This window comes from Diabrotica undecimpunctata, chromosome 9 (genome assembly GCF_040954645.1).
Source record: "Diabrotica undecimpunctata isolate CICGRU chromosome 9, icDiaUnde3, whole genome shotgun sequence".
Taxonomy (NCBI): Eukaryota; Metazoa; Arthropoda; class Insecta; order Coleoptera; family Chrysomelidae; genus Diabrotica; species Diabrotica undecimpunctata.
This window is the reverse complement of record NC_092811.1, coordinates 83,630,991-83,655,204: the sequence shown is the minus strand read 5'-3', so window position 1 is coordinate 83,655,204 and position 24,214 is coordinate 83,630,991. Positions and strand designations below refer to the sequence as shown.

The window sequence follows — 24,214 nt, the reverse complement described above, 5'->3', positions numbered from 1 at the left end:
AAGAAGAAGAATCTCTTCGAAGCTGTGTGCGTCTATTGTCAGTTCCATCACTTGTATCTCCTTTTTTTTGCTTACGTTCATTTATTTTGTTTTATTTTTATTTATTTCCAGTGATCTTGTTTATAGTTACTGCGTTTGACAGCTTTTTGTAAAGCGGTAATGCTTAGTTTCATTTGGGGTGCTAATTTGGGGGTAATTTTCACGATTTTTTAACCAAAAAGGGACCTACTTTATTTTGAACACAACTCACTTAGTTTTGATGCTAGAAACATTTTTTAAAAACAAAAATAAAGCTTTTAAACAGTTTAAAAAATTTTTAATGCGTTTTCCCGAAAACTGCTTCATTTTTTGGTTATTTCACGTTGAAATATTCGATTTAAAATTTGACAAATAATAACCTACTTTTCATGAGCTACAGCTCTGTTTCTACTAGGTGTACATACTTCATAAGTACACCATTTCTTTTGTCGTTTCATAAGTAATCAATCTTAGTGACGACCCAGGAAAACGTAAGATGATTTTTAGACGTGGCTGCATGTACCCAGAACGAGTTGTCAACTCATCAAAAGCGTCTACTTCCGTAATGTTTGCAGCTAGTGGAGAAGGTAAAATATTACCACCTTATGTTGTATATAAGGCTCAACATGTATACGATATTTGGAAGGAGAGAGGTCCGAAAAACTCTTGTTTTAATCGTACCAAGTCAAGTTGGTTTGATAGTTTTTGTTTCAGTGACTTGTTTGATTCCATTGCAATTCCCTTTTTCAAGGACCTGGAAGGGAAAAAATACTTGATTGGGGACAACTTGTCGTCTTATTTGTAAATCGATTTAATCCAATTGTACTAAGAAAGAAACATCAAGTTTATATTTTTACCAAGTAATTCCACTTACCTTACTCAGCCCCTCAATGTGGCATTCTTCAGACCCATAAAGAATATGTAGCGCAAAATAGTTAAGGAATGGAAAACATTACCAGGCAGCAATGAATCCATAGTAGCTTAAGACAAGTTTCCTAGACTATTGAAGAAACTGGTTGAAAGTCTTTCAGAGGAAAATGCCAAATCAGGGTTTAAAAAATGTGGCATCGTGCCTTTGTATCGCACCAAACTCCTAAGGATACTGCCGAACTCAGACAATGATAATACCAGACAATCTAGAACACAAATGCCCTTGTCAGGTTCTGTTCGCGTGGAAGGGATTGATGACACTTTTAAAGAACTTTTGAAAACATTAAGACAATCTGATACTCACAGACAAAAGAAAAAGAAAACAAAAATGAATGTCGAACCGGAAAAAAGTGTTGTGACGACAGATTTAGAAGAAGAAGAGTTTGAACCTGAAGCAGGACCATCAGGAGTTCAGAACATAGAACTGAATCCCTCAAAAGAAACTTCCAGTCGCACTAAAAAGCTAAAACGAGAATCTAGTGCTTCAGAAAACTCTCTTCAAGACAGTGACAAGGAGCTAGTGTTGTTATCTGATGAAGAAACGAACACTTGCGTTAACCCTGGAGACTTCTTGGTGGTCAAAGTGTATGGCAAGACCAAGCAATCTTTCAGGCTCTACGTTACTAAAGTTCTCTATCATCAAGATGGCGGCTACGTAGGAATATTTTTTAAGAAGGTTCCCCAGGCTTGCAAATTTTCCGAAACTGAAGAGGCAGCATTTTTTTAAACCCGATGATATTATAAGACAGTTGTCTATATGTATAAACGTGAATACCTCGTCTCGGTTTAAAAACATGATTAGTTTTAACAATGAACTAAGTGATTTGTGTTTATATCAGCCGACCTTAAAAGTGTATTTTTTTTTAACAATAAATTTTTCCAATAAAAAAAACTTTATATTTATATGTGTATGTTACTTTACACCTTATATACTTTTCATCTGTGCCTATTGACCCTACAAATGTATGAATAGGAACACAATAGTTTTTCATACTGTTGTTCCTATTCACCCCGCTTGGTGGGGTAAATAGGAACACCAGGTTTTGATTTTCTGACACCAGGAAGGTAAGACCCAAATACCAATACATAAGTTCTATGTTTGCAACATGTGTTAGTGGCTTTTTTTTTTTAGTTGAACGTTGAAAACCGTTCCTATTCACCCCATTTTACGGTATTATAGCTTTCGCTAATATTTTGTATACATTATCTAATGGTGCTGTATGATGATTCTAATGTAGTTTGCGCAATCTTCTTTGTTTCCTCTTTTGTACAATCTGTTTTTATTATCTTATTTAAAAATGTTATTTTTTATTTTTGTTGTTATCATCTGCACATTCTATCTAGATCACTAAGTACACTAAATAAAACGATTACGAGTTCAAGTAATTTTATTACTACATATTAACAATAAAGTAATTTTATTGTTTAACTATATAACAGTTACACCGGAAAATGTGAAATATTTCACAATGAATATAATATATACAAATATGTAAATGTTCGAAATAGAGAAATATCAGGGATATGGTATAAGTTTAATGATTTTAATATGTTATGAAGAGTTTAATAATTTGTTAAAAAAACAGATTGTTTACTATATTTTTATTCCCTTAAAATTACTAATTCATGTTTTTTAAGCATTTGGTGCTTAATATCGGTCCTGATAGATAAGCATCTTCTAGTTATATTTTTATGTGTTGCTCTATTCGTGTTTAATCATTTTAATTCACTCGTCACCTTTTTTTTCTATCCGACAGGTTTCTATGCTATTGTTATTTTCACATCAGTGTAGAGTACCTCATCGTTTATCTCAAATTATGTCTCTCACCATGGGCGTCTTGATTTGTTAAATTATCGTCATTAAAATATATTATATATACAATGTTATTACATTTTTAGCACACGTACATTGGCTAAAAGTTTAACCGTAATTGAGGATGGGCTCATTATCTCCATAGTTAAATTTCGTTTATAAGTGGCAAATGAATGACATTGATAGAATAGACACTACTTCTATTAGATTATTTTACATGCCTACTATAGTAAAGCCTAAAAAATAACCTTTAAATAATAATTAATCCACCGGACACAGCCTTGTATAGTAAGTCATAATTTGTTACTCTATACTGACGTGAGAACAACACTTCGGTTATTTATCTGGATCGTGGTTAATTATGTGACTTATTTACAAAATGTCTAACACTTCGTTAGCCTCGTTATAGTTAATACCTATTTAATAAATTTGCATTTATCCTTCACCATAACCTATCCAGAGTCTTTTCTTTTCAATTGTCGATTCAATTTTTTATATCCTATAACCATCTCAATTTGCTGCATCTTATTCCTTACATTGTCCATCTAATCTTTGTTAACGCTTTATTTATCTTACAGTTTTCTCTTATAAGAAGTTCACTTCATTGACCGTGTTTAGTCTTTTATTTGTTCCTCTGGTACGTCTTAGGCTTTCCGCATTTTTAGATAATTTAAAAATATTTTTTATTTAATTCGTTTACTAAAGTATCTGCTACATATATTTGTGTACTAAAACAGTGGAATTTCATTCTTATCCATTATCATATCAACAATAAGTCATGAAATATCACTCGTTCAATATCACTGCATATTGTGGAGGCATCATCTCTGTTGTTTAGTAGTCGTTACAAACTTTCATCAGGTTTGTAACGACTATTTCGAATGTGGTCTCTTCAGTATAGTATTATATGCCCTATAGCCCTATAGCTATGCTAGAATGCACTATAGACTGCACTAGTCAGTGAATGACTGAAAGGTTTTGTATTAACCACCGATATACGAATGGGAAATATTCTTCATTCCGTCTTACCAGCAGGTCTACCTGAAGAGCTAAAAATAGCGAAACACGTGTCATAGAATAGCAGGTTTAATGTGAATATTCCTTTTCGTATATTATTTACATATCTTTTATTGTCGTGGCTAATACCCTTAATTCTCTTTGAATGGCATCATTAATGTCTTTTTTTTATTTTGAAAAGAGTTGAAAATCTGCAAAAGATATTTTAATTCATTTTTCATTATTTGAGTGTCCGAATTTATACTTTTTATCGTTGTTCTTCATTTGATAAAACCGCATTTGTATATTTTGGTCACATTTCATTCAAATATGTAATATTCATGTTCAAAATCACCACACCTATGCACCAATACAAGTGAAATTATATTGGTTACAATTTTACTAAAATGAATGTGAAGATAATAGATCGAATTTTTTATATTAATAGAGTAGAGAACTAAGGATTTTCACGTAACATTCGTTGATACAGGTATTTAACAACTGCTTTTGATAAATTTATTAATAAAAATAGGTAATAAACATAATATGCACAGGAATAAACGTCATTTTTTACTTACAAACAGTATATAACATATAAATAATGTAAGATTGCTATTTATTTTAAATATTATAGGTGACGACCGGTAAATTATATGGAAGAATGATATATTTTTACTGAAAAAGCATAGAAAATCCTTTATAATGGGGGTTTCTAAAGTTAGTTTTGTTAATTGGTTACTTAATTATTGCAGAGAGCTTCAAAAGTTGATTTTTTGAAAATTATTAACAACTTTCCTAAAAACACACAAAAAACAAACTTTGATTTTGCTTGAGAATAAGGACAATATCAAAAATAGTCAGCTTTAAAAATTTAAAAAAGGTTCACTTCATAGTTATTGCAAAATTGAAATTGTTTATCCCAAAAAGCTTTTATCTACAACATTATTATACGTAAACTATAAGTCTGTATAAATTCTGAAAGCACCATATTGAAGAAATAGGCTTATTTTTTCAAATTAAATTATTTTATATTATTTATTATTAACATTTTTATAACCAGAGGGCACAAGAAGCAGAGGATGACCACGAAGGAGATAGATTGATGATGTGGAAGAAGAACTACAGATTCTAAGAGTCAGAAGATGGAGGAAAGTGGCCAGGAATCGACATTGGAGGGATCCACAACGGATTGTCGAGCCATGTATGATGATGAACAATTTTTATTTGAAAATCAAATCTATATGAGAGAAGAAGGAGACTTGATCCCACCGTTACATTTTTTCAAATAACTTTTTTTATAACCGATCTAGAACCTTGATAATTTAGTGGAACATTACAAATTTATCAAAGTTTTGGGTGTTATACACCCGAAAAATATACTGCTAATAAATAACGAGTTTTTGTAGAATCTAGTAATAGAGAAAAACTAATCATGTCTCCCCGTACTTCGGGAGACTTGATTCTTGTGTATGGGTGACTTGATTATACCTTCCCAGATTTACAATGTTAAAATAAAACCAAAAATTGGATACTGAAAACTAACTTTACTCAGTCATGACATAACAAATAATAATATTAAAAATAGAAACACTTTCTGGCAGAAAATTATATTCAAAAAGTTATAAAAGTGGAAAAAAATTATTGTTGAATATTGAACATTCTCAGTGATTTAGGAAAGACAAAACATCCTATGCGCTTACTGTAGCTCCTGAGAGTCGGGTTTGATAACTTTTTTAAAATTTGATCACGTGTGACTTCACCTGTGTCTTCTTTTTCTGGCCACTTAAAGGTTTTGTCATCTATTTTTTGGGCAAATTTGATTTAAAAATCCTCGTTCTTTTTTCCCGTTATCTGTCCGACGAAAGTAACCCAATCTTGCACACTCAATTCAAACTCGTCACCGTCTGCTTCTGATTCACATTCAGTATCTGTCTCTACTTGCATTTAATCATTAGGATCATATTCAGACTCTGACGATGGTAGCATAATGTCACTGCCCCCGAACTTGAAGATTCCCTCAAATCCTTAAGTTTTTGTTTAGTCATTTTTTTAAGTGCTCTTACTTTGGCCTTTTGCTCTTTTTCTATTTTTTTTTCTTCTTTAGCTCTAACTTCAACTTCAAACGCAAGTTTTTCTGGTGTAGCTGTGAGAATTTTAGTTGCTCGCTTTCTACCCTTTTTTAAGTCCTGGGCCCGGCTTTAGGATGAAGTCTGATCATTTCTGGGCTACTAACAGTGGCAGAAGTGAAAGGTTATTGCGCTCCATTGATGTTTGTTGTAGCTGATCATTTTGTGAAGTATCTCCATTTACAGGATGTGATCTAATTATTTGAGGTATGGTTAAAGTACCAGTAGAAGTAGAAGGCTGGTTTTTGTCCTTTATTAGTGTTCGTCGCAGTTGTTGATTATGTGAAATCGATCCAGTTGAGGAAGATGGTCTAATTATTTCAGGGGTGGTGAAAGTACCACTAGAAGTGGAGGGTTCGTTATTGTTATCTACTGCTGGTGTTGCAACATCAAACTGAGATAAAGTGGAACTATTTTCTGGATCTTCGCGATCAGTAACACACGCCGACATAAAATTTTAATCAGTAAAAATATTGGAATTGAAAGGCCATATACAAGTAACTCTGAATCCGCTTTCAATATTACGTGGAGTAAATGCTAACGGGAAAGCGTAAGCTAAGCATCCTCCGACTTCGTAAATTGTAATTGTACTTTCTGGGTGGGTCACCATCCAATCATCACAGGCAGTATTATAGAAACTCTTAAGAGAGCCAAATGCACTCCTGTCTAACGCCTGGAGCTTATGTGCCGTGTGTGGTGGTATGGTAAAAATAATTATTCCGTGTTCTTTGTCATACGTTATGGCTTTAAGAATAACGTGGCTATCATGATTGTCCATTATGAATAAAAAATTATTGTCGGTAGTCGCCTTTACATGTTTTTGAAAATGTTCAAAAAATTTGATAAAATTAGAAGCGGTCATCCATCCACTTTCATAAACTACGCCGGTGGTCCCTGGTGAGCTATTATCAATCATGCGATCTTGCCAAAGTTTTCGAGGGAAAACCATAAAACGCGGTATATGGTTTCCAATTGCATTGATTGCACAACAAACAGTTACTGTTGCTCCACGTTCCCCTGACGTAATTTTACCAACGTGCTTTTCACCTTTGCATGTAATGATCTTCGTTGGCTTATGGACAGTGGAAAGTCCAGTTTCGTCCACGCTCCAAATGGCTTCTGGTTCAATTCCATGGTTTTTAAGAACTGTTTTTAAATTTCCGAAAAATGTTGATACATTATTTCTGTTGAAACTAGTTGCTCTAGAAAGACTAGTTGCTTCCGGAGAGCGTAGCGATAAGGTATTCATCCTCTTCAGAAACCCGTATAACCAGTCGTAACTGCCTTGCTTATGTTTATACCACGAAGCAGGTATTTTTTTACTATTTCTTACGGCAAACTCGTATGCCAGCTCTTTTGCTTGTTTTCTTGTAAGGCCATGGTGTAATTTGTTGGCAACATCTAAATAATTTTTAAACATATTTTCCTCTACATTTGTAAATATTTGAGCCTTCTTGTAATCAGGAGAGAAGAATATTTCAACATTTTCGGATCATTGTTTGCGAACGAATCTTTTTAATTCCATAATATTTATTTGAAAACGACTTGCCGTTCCCTTGAGAGCGTACCGTTATTAATAACGTCTAAAACAGCTTCTTTTACCTCTGGCTGTCGACTGGTGTTCTTTTCTTGGCTCCTTCCCTCCTTTTGTATAGACGTGGCATATCTATAAAATAAAAAATATTCATCTATAAGGAGTTTGTGGGAGACTAGATCGCGTGATCATAATTATCTCACAGATAAGAAGGAATCAAGTCTCCCCTAAGAGACCATTTTAATATTTTAGTCTATAAAAATATGACAACAAACTAGAACTCACTGCAAACTATGCAAAACGTAAACTAAATGATTATGGTGTTAAATGAAAATTATACGAAACACTCACCTAAACAAATAGTAAAGAAAATCAACTTGAAATAATTCTGAAAACACTTCTCGGTAGGGACAAAATAATTGTAATGAACACGTGCTCCTCGTTGTGTATTCTAACGAAAACTAAATTACATGGGATCTACTGCCATACTAACAGCTACGCTATGTTGCCGGTTTTATAATTCTAGGCTGCTTATCTACTAAAATTTTAAAGAGGGATCAAGTCTCCCATATGATCAAGTCTCCCTCTTCTCCCCTACGTGTTAATGTTTCTTGAATTAGGCTTATTATTTTTACATTTACTTTCTCTCAAAAATATTACAAATAAACTTTACATAAATTAATTTTTATAAACATTGTATAATTATACCTAAATAAAAATTATGGAAGTAATCTGTATATATAATTAACATATAATAATTTATATACTTAATTTGCTTATTTTTATTTATAATTATACGAACTTTGTGACAAAGTATTTATTTAAACTATATTTCTAACGTATAACGAAACTATATTTTCGGCCAAGAAAAGTAATTGTAAAAATAATAAGCGTAATTCAAGAAAAATTTATTTTTTTTTGTAAAATTAATTTTTAAAGGATATTATTTATAATCATAATACAAAATATTTAAGTTACCTATCTTTTCCTAACCTTTTTTAGTACTTATAATAAGAGAAAAATAAAATTTTGCAAAATAAATATTTATTTTCAATTGTTAAAACAAATTACTTGGTTAAATAAACAATTCAGAAATTAACCAACTGAATTTTTATAACCTATGCAACGAGGTACCTCAAATTAAATTTTCGTTGATTATTTATTTATTTTGAATTTATAAATTGTGTTTAATTATTTAGGTTTTAATAGTAAAATCGAGAAATAAAAAAACTGCTAACTCGGGTTCTAAGGATCGTAGGACATTAAATTTTGTTTTAAAATTCGTGTAAAATTGTCGACATGTCGAATAAAAAAAAATTCCTATATGTTGACGCCTCTCAGTTTTTTTTTAATGTTCATACGCTTAAAATCACAGTATTTTTGTAAACCTATTTTACAATATTTAACATCATTTTTTAATTATTAAATATTTTAATTTGGTAAAATAAACCTTTCTCTTCAATTTGGTACTTTCGGAATTTATGTAGACATAATAGTTTAACTACGCATAATAACGTTGTCGATAAAAGCTTTCTGGGATAAACAATTTCAATTTTGAAATAGCTGTTAAGTGAAACTTTATGCAATTTTAATAACTGAGTACTATGATATTGTTCCTATTATAACGCAAAATTAAATTTGTTTGTGCCTATTTAGAAAAGTTATGAATAATTTTCAAAAACTAGACTTTTGCAATAACCGAACAATTAACAAAAATATATTTAACAAATTCTCATTTTAAAGGATTTTCTACGCTTTTTCAGTAAAATTGTGTCACTTTTTCATATAATTTTTCGGTCTTCACCTTTAGTATTTAAAATTAAATACCGATCTTATATTGTTTATAAGGAAAACGTGACGTTTATTCTTCTACATATTTTATTTATTACATATGGTTATCACCAAATTTATTAAAAGTAGTTGTTAGATACCTGTATCAACGAATGTTCCGAAAAGGGCTTTTTATTTGCAACATCTCTAGTTTAAAAGGCAAATCTTAGAAAAGTGCTATAAAATTAATGTTAACAGTTATCAACTGTTTGTAGATTTTCGCACTGCGTAGTACACTATAATAAATTTATGATATGACATAACTTTTAACTTATTTTGAACCATAAATTGGTAGAACTAGTTAATAATATCATGTTGAACATTTTGTAATGTAGGGTCAAAGTCCAAGGGATCTGACAGACTCGTTTTCGTCATACATCGGCCTTAGGTAAGGAAACCCACTACCTTGCATTGCATTTAATCGAACATATTGTAAGAGATAAGATATGTGTTATTTTTTTATGTTTTAGAAATTACTATATATTTTTAGAATACTTTGAAGGAAATTGTGATAAAAGTTCTTACTACATAGAAGATAATTATCAACAATCTATTATATTCAAAACACTACTGTTTTCCTATGTTGACAAAACCTTTTCTCTAAGTAAATTCTCTAAAAAAATATTGTATAGTATAACCCACATTTGCCTTTGTTTTCATTTTGAGCACCCACTCCTAAAGAGCCGTAATCTGTACTTTGGTTTCGAAGATCGGATTCTCGTTCTCTCCACTGCTGATCTGCCGCTGACCAGCGTGAAGCTATAGCTATGTCTGCGACGCAGCCAGCGAAGCGCTCGTTGATTCTTTGATTATATGAGTGCTTTTGGATTGTTGCTTCTCGTTAAGGGAGTTGTACATCGGATACTCACAGCACAAGATGAACTTTAAAAATTGAGGAACTTCCTCGTAAATTGCAGGGGGCACGGGAATCAAGGGAGACGTGGACGATTTATAGTACCGATATTCGGATATGCTGAAAAAAAATTTTATCATTAAAATACAGTTTTATAATTATTTTTTATCTTGTAATACATTTGAGCATAATTACTTAAAGGAATATATTAAGTATTAACTCCAGTTTTAAATTTAAAGCTTAATAATCTTTTAAGGATGATTTAATTGCATTAGGGAGGATTCCCATGCAGCCAGAATTATTAATTATATTATTTTAATAGAATAATATAACAAAGATTAACCCTTACAGACCTTGTAGTCACAATCGTGAGTGTCATAACAAACTACTAAATAAAGGTCACAATAATTTATGACTTGGTTCAGACCCGAATCGTTCGATTGTGTTATATTATATAAGTAATATTATGTAATATTATAAATTCTTCGCCTGCATACACCTTTTTTTCTCTCTGAGGATAAAAATTTCCCAAAACCGTACCAGGTTAACCCATCCCGAGGGATGGCTGTCGTGTGTTGTATTTAGGATAGACGAGTATATCCGAGCCCATTTTCCCTTAGAAGAAGGATGTCCTGCAAGCAAATACCTTCCTTTTATTCTGCCTACCAACTAAAACCACCCTCTCCTACTTGTGCATAGTTTACCGTCGCACGTACCGTACTTCGAAAGTGGGATGGCTGCTGTAAGGCTGACGACAATTTTCTCTTACCTAAATCTTATCTCTGTCGTTGATCCGGCTAGTGTTTCTCTTATTTTTCTTCTTTCTTTTTAATTACTGTTCGAATGTAATATTCCATCCCTCCTTACTTCCCGCCGTCTTTACGATCATCTCTCTCACAGTAACCGGGTTTATACCTATTTCTGTATACATTATCTTTCTCTTCATTGTCCATTTATTGGACCATCATTGTATGAGTAACAGCGTCAAAGTATTTACAATATAGGCATTTATCTGTATCTGTCTTTCTGAATTTATGAAGATATGTCCTAAAATACCCATGTCCTGTGAGTACTTGTGTCAGGAAGTAATCCAGTCGCCTGTGACCACAATCCATCCAGTTCCTTAGGCTCGGGATCAGCATCTTGGTCTACTGAGCAAATTCTTCCGTGTTGTTCCACTCTTCTTGCTATCTTTCCAATTCATATTTCCCCTTCTTCTTTTTTTTATGGCGCTGCTGTCAAATATTCCCTTCTCTCATAGAGTGTAAGGCCCTCTTCCGTTCTGATTTTGGTCCTCCAATGTTATGCCATCACCCTCCCTACCGCCGCCACACTCTTCGCTGCCTTCTGGGCTACCACCCGTATATGCTCCCCCATCCGCTATATTGGTATAGTGTCACTCCCAGATATTTGACGCATTTCTTTGATGTTAATTGTACCCCTACATATTGGAGTTCTATCTCTTGTCTTTTCCGTTTACCCTTTAGAATGATGGCTTTGGTTTTCTCTGCTGCGAGTTCTAGTCCGTGATCTGTCATCCAGTCCTTCACAATGTTGCCCGTATGTCTTGATCCGGCTAGTACCGCGCTACTATCAGCACAGCGCAAGGGCGTCTTGGATGATGTAGCTTGCGCACAGCATCAGATCAACTGCAGAAGCGAAGGGGGTTATATCTTCTCCATATTCGCAGTTCATGACCCCGACAATACGCCAGGTTCCATAGCGTCGGATCCAAGACAGATCCCTGTGGGACTCCAGTTGTTACGTCATCTTACTCATAGACGGAATATCTTTTTCTCGGAAAGATATTCCGCCATCACATTCATCAGATAGTCAGGACACTCCCTGTCATATCAGTAGGTTATGATTACGGTCACGGGGCTCTAGGCACAATGTATGGAGACTCTTTGTCAGTTGTCACTACTTGTCAGAGATTTCCACGCCCTTAAGAAACTCTTAAAAAAAAGGAATGCATGGGTATGGACATATAGACATTCTGATGCACTAAATAAAATAAAAGAAGTAATTATGTCAAGTAGTGTGCTTGCCAATTTCAATAAGAAGTTACCAACCGTGATACAGACTGACAGTAGTAGTAATGGCTTGGGGTGCTGTCTCTTACAGAATAACAGACCGGTAGCATTTGCATCTAGGGCGCTAACGACAGCAGAGTCAAATATGAGTCAAATTGAAAAGGAGTTCTTGGCAATCCTATATGCATGCAATAAATTTCACAATTTTATCTACGGAAGGAAAGTGCAAATTGATTCTGACCATAAACCTTTGGAGGCATTAATGCATAAAGGCATTGCGGACATAATGTCGCCGAGATTACAAAGGATTAGGATAAGATTATCTAAATATGACATAAAGGTAAAATTTAAGCCAGGCAAGTTCATGCATGTGGCAGATTTATTATCGAGGAATTTTATAAAAGATGAAGTGGATGATGATAAATTTATTACAGAAATAGTTCATACTATTGACATGACTGATGAGAAGAGAGAGCGATTTAGGACTGAAGTGGATGCTGATGAGGATCTGAAACTAGTAAAGAAATATTGCATACAAGGGTGGCCCAAAACCTTGTCAAGAGTAAGCGATTCAATTAGGTATTATTATTATATAAGAAATGAACTATATTTACTTGACTGGCTAATATTTTACAAAGACAGAGTTATAGTTCCAAAAATGTTGAGAGAGAGCATGCTAAGATTATTGCATTCGAGTCATTTTGGCATTCAGAAAACCCAACAGAGAGCAAGACAGATATTACATTGGCCACAAATGAACAAAAGTATAGAAGACTGGGTAAGAAATTGTAGCAAGTGTGAGATATTTAAAAGTCACAATGCTAAAGAACCACTATTACTTAGAGAGTTGCCTCAAGCACCTTTTGAAAAGGTAACAAGTGATATATTAGATTATGGTGGACAGTCATATCTAGTTCTGATCGATTATTTTTCTAAATAGCTCGATATAGTGAAAATTAATTCAAAAACTTCTCAGGTGGTCATCAAGGAGTTAAAGAAAATTTTTTCAACACACGGAATACCCTACGAAGTCATATCAGATAACATGCCTTATAATTCGTGGCATTGTCAGCAATTTGCTAAAGACTGGGATTTTCGGTTGTAACGTCCAGTCCCCGTTATCCACGGTCTAATGGGCAGGCAGAACGAGCCGTTCAAATTGGAAAAACATGCTTAGAAAGTGTGGCGACTTAGATATGGCGCTCCTGGAGTATCCCAATACTCCAATAAATGAAACAGATACAACACCGGCCCAATTAGTGACTAACAGGGTTCTTAGATCGAAGCTACCATCAAATAAAAAGCACAAAGACATAAATCTAAAGGAAGAGTGGGAGAAACTAGAGGCAAAAAGAAACGAATATAAAAATTATTATGATAGAAACACCAAGGTAAGAAGAGAAATAGTGCCAGGAGAAAATGTAGATGTCAGAGAGGGTAGAGGATGGTGACCAGGTAAAATTCTGGAAAAAGTAGATGAGGCACCCAGATCTTATTTAGTGCAGAAAGAAAATGGGGAAGTGGTCAGGCGAAACAGTTATCACTTGAGGCCTTCCCTAGTTAAAGCGGAAATTAAGAAGAATACTGATTTTGCACATAATGATAGATCATTAAACTCCTCATCTGGGAATCAGAGTTGTGGAGTGGAGGAACTTTCAACCTCCCAGATGAATGCTGAAAATAGAACTAGCGCTAGACTCAAAAGGGCTCCAGTGCGTTTTAAGGACTATCAAATGTAAGGGGAAAGGTGTCATATCAGTAGGTTATGATTACGGTCACGGGTCTCTAGGCACAATGTATGGAGACTCTTTGTCAGTTGTCACTACTTGTCAAGATCATTATTAGAACATGGGTTTTGGGATATTGTTGATTCTTGGAGACTTTGTTAAAAAGTATGTTTAAATAAATGTATTAAACACAATGAAATATTATTACTCTCCCTCTCTTCCAATACCCACATCACCTCTTTCAACTGCGCAGAGTGTTGAATACTTTTCTAACATCGAAGAGCAGCAGAGCCACCCAGTGCTGGTTGTCCCCAATGTTATGCAATGCCCCAATTACACTCAAAATTGCGTCAACTGTGTTCTTCTCTTTGCTTTGCAGAATCCTAATTGTCTCGGGGATAGGCCTCCTGATCTCTCAATCGTATCGTCGATCCGTCCTCGCAGCATCCTCTCGCACAACGTTCCGATGTATGGGAGGAGGCATATGTGGCGAGATTTCTCCCCAGGTTTGGGAAGCAGTACTAACCTTGATGTCCTTCAAGCTTCAGGAAATGTCTCTGCTTCAAGCAATGCATTCATATGCTCCAAAAGCCACCCAGGTTCCGCGCGTCCTACACCCTTTACCGCTTCGGGCGGTATCTAGTCTAGTCCGTTGGACCTGCGACCTGCACACACCTGACTTATGTGAAACTCTTATTACCGAAATCTTGACTGTCTTTTTCATCCTATTACCGACTTATCTATTGTTAGAGTAGGAATTTATTGTATTTCGCACTTTTAAATATTTAAAATAATTTCTTTCGTTTTGACATCGAAATGTCATTTTTTTGTTCATTTTCATTTTGTTCATTTTGTTCATTCAACAATAATAAGAAACAAATATTAATACTAATAGTTATTTAAAAAATAAGAACCAATTTAAGAAATAAACGTAAAAAATAAATACAACGATTAACAAGCAACGTTCACTAATTGAACTTGAAAGCCAATATTGCTAAAACTGTCTTAGCATAATTCTGTTTATTAGAGTGCACCTTTATTTTGAATACGGTATAGTTGTGTTTTAGGACCCTCTTATACGAGCGCTAATAACGTCGCGATAGCAGCGTCGCGTTCGCGTCGGTCAAACCGGACAATGGCACTACCATGGAGCAAATTATACGAACGACATTGCCGTTCGTATAATTTTGTCGTCTGATTATACGTCCAAGATATTCTAGTTTACGTTTCTAAATAATATTTACAGTAGACTCCCTCTTAACCGGCCACCTCGGGACCAAAGCCTGGCCGGTTGACCAAATGGTCGGTTAATCTGATGTGCAGGCATTTTCATGAGAAAAATCAAGTACATACATACATTATATCAAACACATGCACAGGAAGGTATATATTAATAAAGATCACGGAGTATACAGTTGAAAAATACTATTTATTTCTATGTATACATATATACATATTTAAAAATTTTACAAACTTGTTTTAAAAAAATCGCTAACTTTTTTCTGTTTCTTGACATTAAGTGAATTTTTAAAAGCTATATCTCGCCATTTTTTAAAAACCAAGACGTCTATTGAAGATGACCCAGGTCGTTGTTTAATATACTTCAATGCCACCTCCATTGAAGCCCTCCCTTCGGTGTGGCCAACCTTTTCCTCTCCGTCAACATCATCATCATCAGTCTCCTCATTTTCATAGGGCTCTTCATGTGTTGCTAGTGTAATTATTTCGTCGTCTGTCAAAAATTCGTTTTCAAGTTCCTCGTCACAGTTCATTTCAGAATCCCATCCATTCTTTAATATCTTCGGCCTGCAATTGGACATTTTCGGATAACGTTTGGAGATCTTGAAAAATGGTAGTAGAATTATCTTCTTCGTGTGAGTGTCAACAAGTTCCTCAATCTTGGCCCAAAATTTTCGCCAAGACTTAACGAAAGTAGAAGCAGGAATTTCTTGGAAGGCGGAAGCTAACATGTAAATTACGTCCTTTAAGTTAATTTTTTTGATGATATCAATAAGATTAAGATCTTCACTTTCTGCGCATTGTAAAGTTTCGAACAGTAATTTACGTCTGTATCGTCTTTTCAATCTTTCAATCAACCCTTCATCAATCGGTTGCCCTAAGCTTGTCACATTGGGAGGAAGAAAGATAATTTTTATGTCGTCTGTTTCACATGTTAAGTTTCCAGGATGAGTTGGAGCATTATTTTGAAGTAAGACTGCTTTAGTGGAAAGATTTACGCTCTTCAGATGGCGCGTTACTCTCGGAACAAATTAACGCTCAAACCATTCTTTAAATAAATTAGCGCTCATCCATACTGATTTTTGTGATCTGTAGAATACGGGGAGAGACGATGAATGTAAATTTTTAAATGCACGCGGTTTAGTGGACTTACCAACAACGAAAAGAGAAATTTTGTGTGTTCCTGCTCCATTTGAACAAGCAGCAACTATAATGCGCTCTTTATTCTTTTTAAGTACAGAAGCCGATTTTTCATGACTTCCCAAAAATGTATTTTCTGGAAGCATTTTAAAATTGAGACTTGTCTCATCCATGTTACATACTTATTCGGGTTTTAATTTTTCCATTTTTATAATTTCTACAAACTTGGAGGTAAAATCAGTTGCACCAGAAGCGTCTGCTGACATTTTTTCTCCGCTTACGTGTGCATAATTAACTCCGTGACGTGCCTTCCAGTGAGTCAGCTAACCGTCACTTGCAATAAATTCGCCTCCGTCTATAATTTTGCTGTGTATAAATAAGGCCTTTTCCCTTAGAATCGGGTCCCTAGTAGGTGTGCTCCTTCGCCGTTTTGAAGGAACCACAACCAAAGAGCTTCATCTACTATCTCGAATTTCGTTTTTTTAGTGCATCTAGTTTTTAGATCTTTATCTGATTCCATTTGGGTGCAGAAATCCTGGATTGAACGCCGATCCCTTCGCCAGTCACTTACTGTACTGTTCCCCACATTCAACTCTGAACAAATTTTCCTTATCGATTCACCTTTGTTGATGCGTTTAAGCACACTTAGACGTTTTTCCATTGTCACAACCAAACGTTTACGCTTCTCACTCATTTTTGCACAAGACGAATTCAATCCTCCTTAAAAGCAAAAACAGAACTGACAACCGGGAAACCGGGCTCGAGAGACGATCATCAAGAGGCGCTTGATGATCGTCTCGTACGCAAAACCATAGGAAGGGGGAGTTAATACGACGGCTGGTTAATGTGGGACCGGTTAAGAAGGTGTCTACTGTAATAGAGTTCGTTGATATCCTATTCTTGGAAGAAATTAGTTTTTGGTTCTGCTTTTCCATGGTATTTGGAGTGTTCGTCGATACAACCACATTTTAAATGCCTCGATTTTATTCAAGATATTGAAGTTCAGAGTCTAAGGTTCACATCCATACAAAAGTACAGACCATACAGAGCATCTTGCAAACTTTTCACGGATTTCCAAATTCAGTGAGTTATTGGATAACAGGAATTTTTTTAAATGTGCCTTTTAGGGAGAGGAATAAAAATCAATTTTAACCAGTCTGATTTTTTATTACCCTCTCACAAATAAAATGAAGTGTATACTAAATTTTGTTTACCAAATGTATTATATCGGAATAACCGAAAAACGCAGAAGAAACACATATATCACAGAAAGTGATGGAGTCGAAGAAAGCTGGACAAAAATTATGTTTAACATCTTAGCCTCGGCCAAGGAAGTTCTTGGTGAAAGAAATATAAATAAAAATAAATCCACTCCATGGTTGTAACAAGTGAAGGAAAAATGTAAAGAAAAGAAAAAAGCTTACCTTAAATACATGTCAACCAAAACACAAGAGGCATACCATAATTACAAGGCAATTAGAAACGAAACACATGCACTTGTACGAAAAATAAAAGATGATCACTGGGAACCCTTTTCGAAAGAAACGGAACATGATTTTTACGGTCTGCAAAAGGAAATATTGCGCTCCATAAGAGGTCAAAGAACGGAGGTAAAGGAACTAATAGAGACAAAACACATAGAAAAGGAAACGTGGATTGACTACTTAAAAAAGCTCTATGCAGAGGAAGAACAACCAAGGCTAGAACCGGAAACACCAGAAATTACCACAAATGAAGAAATTAATATAAATGTACAGGAAGTTCGAAAAATACTTGAAGCTCTGAAGAACAGAAAAGCAGCAGGTAAAGACGGGATACCAAAAGAATTAATGAAATATTGTGGAGCAGTAATGACAGAACAATTAACATTAATTAATAAAATTATAAAACACAATAAAATACCGGAAGAATGGAGAACGAGCGAACTAATTCTACTATTCAAAAAAGCAGAAAGAAAACTATAGAGGTATAAACTTACAACTAAATATCGCGCCAAAACTTACAACTAAAATTTTACAAGTGCTAATAAATCAAAGAATACGTTTAGCAGGTAAACAACAAGGTTTTAGTAGTGGAAGATCGTGTACAGATGCAATATTCGTTATAAAAAATTACTGAGAAATCACTAGAGTATAATAGACCAGCATTTCTGCGTCTGATTGACCTAAAGAAAGCGTTTGACAGACTTAGACTCAAAGATGTAATCCATCTTCTGTATAATAGAGAAGTTCCCCTAAATATTATAAAAGTATCGAAAATATCTTCCAAAATAACAAAATGGAAGTCAGAATAGATGGACAACTTACAGAACCTATAGAACATGGGACATTGAGCCCCATGCTCTTCAATTATCTTCTCTTTGATCATGGATGAAATCATTAAACGCGTTAACAAAGGATGAGGATAGAGAATGGGAAACAAAGAAAATAAAAATACTCTGTTACGCAGACGACGCAATATAAATAGCCCAAGATGAAGGTCCACAGGTTTAACATAAGAGCAAAAGAAATTAATAGGACAATCTCATCTCAGAAAACTAAAACAATAGCAATCAGCAAAGAATCAACCAGATGTAAAATAGAAATTGATGGCATCAGTATTGAACAAGTAATGGAAATAAAATACCTGGGAATTACACTGTCTAGCTATGGAGACTTGGACACAGAAGAGACAGGTCAAGTATAAAAGGCAAATAGACTGGCAGTTTGCCTTAATAACACTATATGGCGAAACAGACACATTAACACTGAGATGAAGTCAAGAATTAGACTAACTAGGAATAAGGCCAGTGTAAGATCAATAATGACATTATCCTCAAAAACAGGAGCCGACACACTCACAACGCAAAGGCTACGGAAACAGCAAAGATGAGAGTACTGAGAAGAATTACAAGAAATACGCTGAGAGATCGAAGGGGAAGTGAAGACTAAATAAAAAAAAATGGAATAACCATATAAGCAGAATGGGGAAGAGCCGTGTCTTTAAAATAGCAAGAGATAAGTCACCAATCGGCAAAAGAAGTATCGGACGATCGCGCAAAAGATGAAGTGACGACCCTCCATAGAGGTATTAATCCACCAATGAACAAGCAGAATTGCTTCTAAAGAGGAAGAAGAAAAAAAAGAAATTTATTAATAAACTAAATAAAAATGTCCTCTATATATAAAGTTAACAGTTCGATTATTATACCGCATATAGTTCGCTATAATTTCGAACTTTACCGCCTGTATGATAGATCTGATATTATTAGGTCCATCAAAATAAACCGGCTGCGGTGGTTAGGTCACATAGAGAGAATGAATGATATGGAGCCGCCAAAACATATTTATAACCAAAGAATAGATGGAGTGAGAAGGAGAGGCAGACCCAGAGCACGATTTAAGGATCAGGTGGAGGAAGAATTGAGAATGTTGGGAGTACGAAACTGGAAAGCCTAGGTAAAGAATAGGAGAGAATGGAGACATCCTTGAGCAGGCCAAGACCCACCATGGGTTGTGGAGCCAATGATGATAAAGTTCGATTATTGAAACATCTTATTTTGTTCTATATTTTTTTGCTGATTTTATTATTAGTTTTTAAAATCATTTATATACTTTTACTTACTCGTGATACTTATCATCGGAAGACTTCTCGAGAAGAGGAATACCAGATAGGAATAATATAATTACTGTTGTAAATAGGGGAGACATTATAGCTACCCATTCTATTCCATCGAGAACGTTGAGGGAAATAATAAATATTCCCCACCATAAGACTATCTCACCGAAATAATTTGGATGCCTTGAAAGTCTCCACAAACCTAAAAAATAGTAAAAATTTTCTTTATTAAGATATTTCTAGTAAAGTATGTTCTTTCAATTATGCACAATTAGTTCAGGGTACTAAGGCTTTTTTCGTGACACTCAAAAAGCTAGGATAGTGAAAGGTTTTTTTGGTGTATACAACAAATTGTAGTCATTTTCTGCGTAAGATTTATTGATCATATCTAATATAAAACGCTAGGATGACAAGTTACACTGTTTGTCCAATAAATAAACTACGCCACCTAGGAAAGAAATCTGAACTACCATCATCTAACATTTTAATCATATTTTGTTTTTGAAACGATATGGTTAATTTATTGCTAATTCATTCTACAAATTGATGATTCACATTATTCTTAATCGGAAATTTTACTACTTCACAGTAATTAATTTTTTCGCAAAATTGCTAAAAATATAGGTTGCTGTAATTGTAAGGCAAGATCAATGACGTATAATATATATTTATTATACGTCATACAATTAAATAAAATGAAATACAATTTGTTCTGAAGCTATTTTCTTGTGGCATGTTAAAGTAATTACTATTTAAATGGGAATAAGCCACAATCAAAGGTTATAATACGTTTATTGACGTTTCAATTTCCACTTCGGAAATCGTTCTCAAAATACAGACATTACAATTTAATAAAATTAAATAAAGGTAAATAGAATCAAATAAAATTAAATCAAGTTAACCAGAATTACGTAAAATTAAATAAAAATTAAATACAATTAAATAAAATTAAATAAAATTAAGTAAAAACCATACCTGTAAAAAGGATCGTTTCTGCTTCTTTTCTCATGTAAAAGAATGTAAGAAAATGTTAACATTCATTCTGCTCATTTTTTGAGCGTTTTGTGGTGGGTTTAGAATAGTTCGTCGGATTGACGTATGATACATCCTTGAAAAGTGGGGTAGCGAATATGTTGAGACAGAACAACACATACTGCGGCATTGCCAAAAGGCCATCATATCTTCTTTGTTATTAGTCCAATTAGAGCGTGTGATGCGTTAAATGAAAGGGAAGGATATAAAGAATATATTAAGATAGAAAACAGAAACAAGGCGACTGCCAAAAGGGCACTTTACCGTGTCTTCATTATTATTGAACATATAGTTACATACGAGATGTCATACTGCAGTATGGATAAAAATAATTTAACTAAAAGACAAATTTTAATTTATTGACTTAAAGAAGGCATCTGGCTGAGTACAAAATAAACAACTATTCGAATCCTAACATGCGACATAGCAAATGAAAGGGGAGGTTATAAGAATATATTCAGATAGAAAAAACAAACAAGGCGACTACCAAAAAGGCACTACCCAGTATCTTCATTATTATTGAACGTATAGCGATTCGAGATATCATAGGGGACAATATATAAAAATAGATTTACTGTAACACAAATTTTGATTTATTGACTTAAAGAAGGCCTCAGGCTAAGTACAAAATAAACAACTGATCGAATTCTAACATGCGACATAGCAAATGAAATGAAAACGAATATATTCAGATAGCAATTACAAACAAAGAGACACTATACACCATATTATAATCAACGTAAAACGATTTATCACATGACACTATGGATGATAATAGACATATTTGCTTTATTGATAAAGCATAAGGTAAATATTAGGTAAATTGCTTTATTGACCTGAAGAAGGCCTCTGACTGATTACAAAATAAACAACTAGACTAATACTAACATATGACACAACAAATCAAACGACGTGAGACGTATAGTACATATAATGTCCTATCCGTTGCAAGATAAATGTATCAGTATATAAGTCCGACCCTATATACTACTATACCTAGAAGATTAAATCCTAAATATCTTGCAACGAACTATATAGCGTGCCATCAGTATATACACATACAAGATAGTAAAAAACATGATGTCAGGTCAGAAGTGCACCAGATCATACTATATATTTACTTGGATTATATGCAAAATGTTTAAATTATTTTAAAAATTTAATGATTGACTGTAGATGAAAATTGATTGGATCCTCCGTCGCATGCAACGGGCAAAGTCACTAATTTTATTTCTAAACAAATTAGTGTGAAAAATGTACTTTTTTAGTTTTTATTTTATCATTGAAAAACATTTTGTTGATGATGAAACATTTTGTTGGTTTTGAAGCTTTATTGTTGTATTCATCTTTTAAAACATGTAAAACGCTTTATATGTGCAAAAAAAATTATCTACGTATTTTTTGTTTAGATAAATGAAAAAAAAAGCAAAATTAAAAAAAACTAATTTGTTTATAAGTATTGTTAAAAATATTCAAAGACTTTAAAAATTTTTTAAAGTTCTTATAATGCTTAATATGTGATAAAAATTTAAAAGAGATTAGTTGAATTGATTAAATTTTATTTTATTTGTTTATCCTAGAACGCTGTTTTTTGCAATACCATAAGTCAGAAAAAAATGCAATTAGAACAATTTTTCGACTACCAACTAAAATAGTAAGTGTTTTGTTTTGACAGTTGTAAAAAAAATTAAAGAAAAAAAATAGTATCGAAAAACAATTTTACAAAAATATGCTAATATTATGCTCATAAACAAATAGAATACCTTTTTATTTATTTTTATATATTTAGAAAGCGTATATTTATTTACAAATATAAAAAATTGAGCTAGATCAATTAGGGTCAAAGTTACTCAAGTTTAACTTGTTAGACTGTTATAACTGACGTTTCAGCTTACAAGCGAACCAGTAACATCTCCACAAGATGCCAAACCGTAGTGTTGGCGAAATGTCGAGAACTAATCTCAGAAGACAACGGCCTAACAGCCCGAACAAACAGTTTAACAAGTTAGACGATGGCCGTGAAAGCCTAACGTATTTTATTAATCAAGTTTTTTTTTAATTCGCAGCTTATTTGTTTATAACAATTAAGGAGTAATTTACGTTAACATTTATAAAAAAACCGAAATTTCTGACTTATTTTGCATTTTCAATATCTTCTAATCTTCAATTCAACAAATAAGGATAAAAACATTTAAAAAACGCAATTTTGGGGTTTTTCCAAGTTTACTACTCTTAAGTTTGCTTTAAATGCTTCACTTTTTGCTAATAGACGAAAAAAGTGTAAATTTACCGTTTTTTGAACGTAATTTGTTAATAATTAGTTATTAGTCCAAAAAATCAACTACAGAAAACATATAGGTTTTAAACAAGTTTTGGTATCCATTTTATATTTTTCTGATAAACTAATAAACAATATGTTCAAAAAACGTTTTTTTTTATTTTATTTATCCGTATTAACCACTAGGGTTATTAACGGTAGGTTTTTGATACAAATAAAGAAAATAAGATACATTTTAGAAGTCATGACTTACAACAAGGTACAATGTACACGTATGTACATGTAACAAAAATTAAATCATAATTTATTATAGAGTTTACAGTAAAATAGTAAAATTTAAAAAAAGACAGAACTTCATTGAATTTTGTAACCAGTGATTTTTTCAGGCTGTTGGGTGTCGTGTATGCCCAAGTCGGAGTCTGCTGATAATTACCTGGTCTTTTCTTTTTGGTGGTATAGGAAGATTTTTTGAAGATACATCTGGTTTGATGCTTTTAAGATTTGTGTTTTTTTGATTCCATATTTCTTGCCAGATTTTGTTTACACGAGTCTTGAATAAAGTTTTAGTATCTGATATTGGTATACCTGTTGTAGTCGGAATATTCACATTGTTTATTGCTTCAAACGCTGTTTTGTCTGCTAGCTCATTACCAGTTATTCCGACATGGGATGGGACTCACATAAATGATATGGTTTTCCCAGAAAATTGGAGCTGTTGCAACTCGTCTTTAATTAGGAATAGCTTAATGTGTGTAGGATAAACATGTTTAATGGCTGTAAAGAACTTAATGAATCTGATAATATTAGTATTTGTTTTTCATTTGTGGTTTTATAATGATTTATTGCGTCAAGTATTGCTTGGAGCTCTGCGGTATAAATACTACAGCCGTAAATTAATCAAGTGGCAGAAATTATGTTTTATGCCACTACATATTATACATATTAAATCAGGTAAAAATTAACAAAGGGATAAAACTGTTGAAGTGTGCGCATTTTCTAAAAATATGTCGATCAACAAATTCAATCATGTATTCCTAAACATATAAATATAAAAGGTTACAAATTGTT

At 33.5% G+C, this 24,214-nt stretch overlaps 2 protein-coding genes across 2 annotated transcripts in view; both read right to left on the bottom strand.

The window, feature by feature from the left end:
* Positions 1 to 3,958: 3,958 nt before the first annotated feature.
* LOC140450203 (uncharacterized) overlaps positions 3,959 to 24,214 on the bottom strand; it is an 83,776-nt gene continuing 63,520 nt past the window's right edge. The window contains exons 5-6 of the mRNA XM_072543675.1: positions 19,843 to 20,038; positions 3,959 to 10,220 (exon numbers count right to left, since the gene is read on the bottom strand). Coding sequence (XP_072399776.1) covers positions 10,013 to 10,220; positions 19,843 to 20,038 — 404 coding nt within the window. The 3' untranslated portion in view covers positions 3,959 to 10,012. The remainder of the gene's footprint in view (positions 10,221 to 19,842; positions 20,039 to 24,214) is intronic.
* On the bottom strand, positions 6,341 to 7,303 carry LOC140451200 (uncharacterized). Its single transcript, XM_072544936.1, has one exon. It carries the CDS (start codon positions 7,301 to 7,303, stop codon positions 6,341 to 6,343), a length of 963 nt encoding a protein of 320 aa, XP_072401037.1.

What these genes read in the sequence shown, in the direction of transcription:
- LOC140451200 (XM_072544936.1), bottom strand. Translation starts at nt 7,303, where the DNA reads ATGTTTAAAAATTATTTAGATGTTGCCAACAAATTACACCATGGCCTT.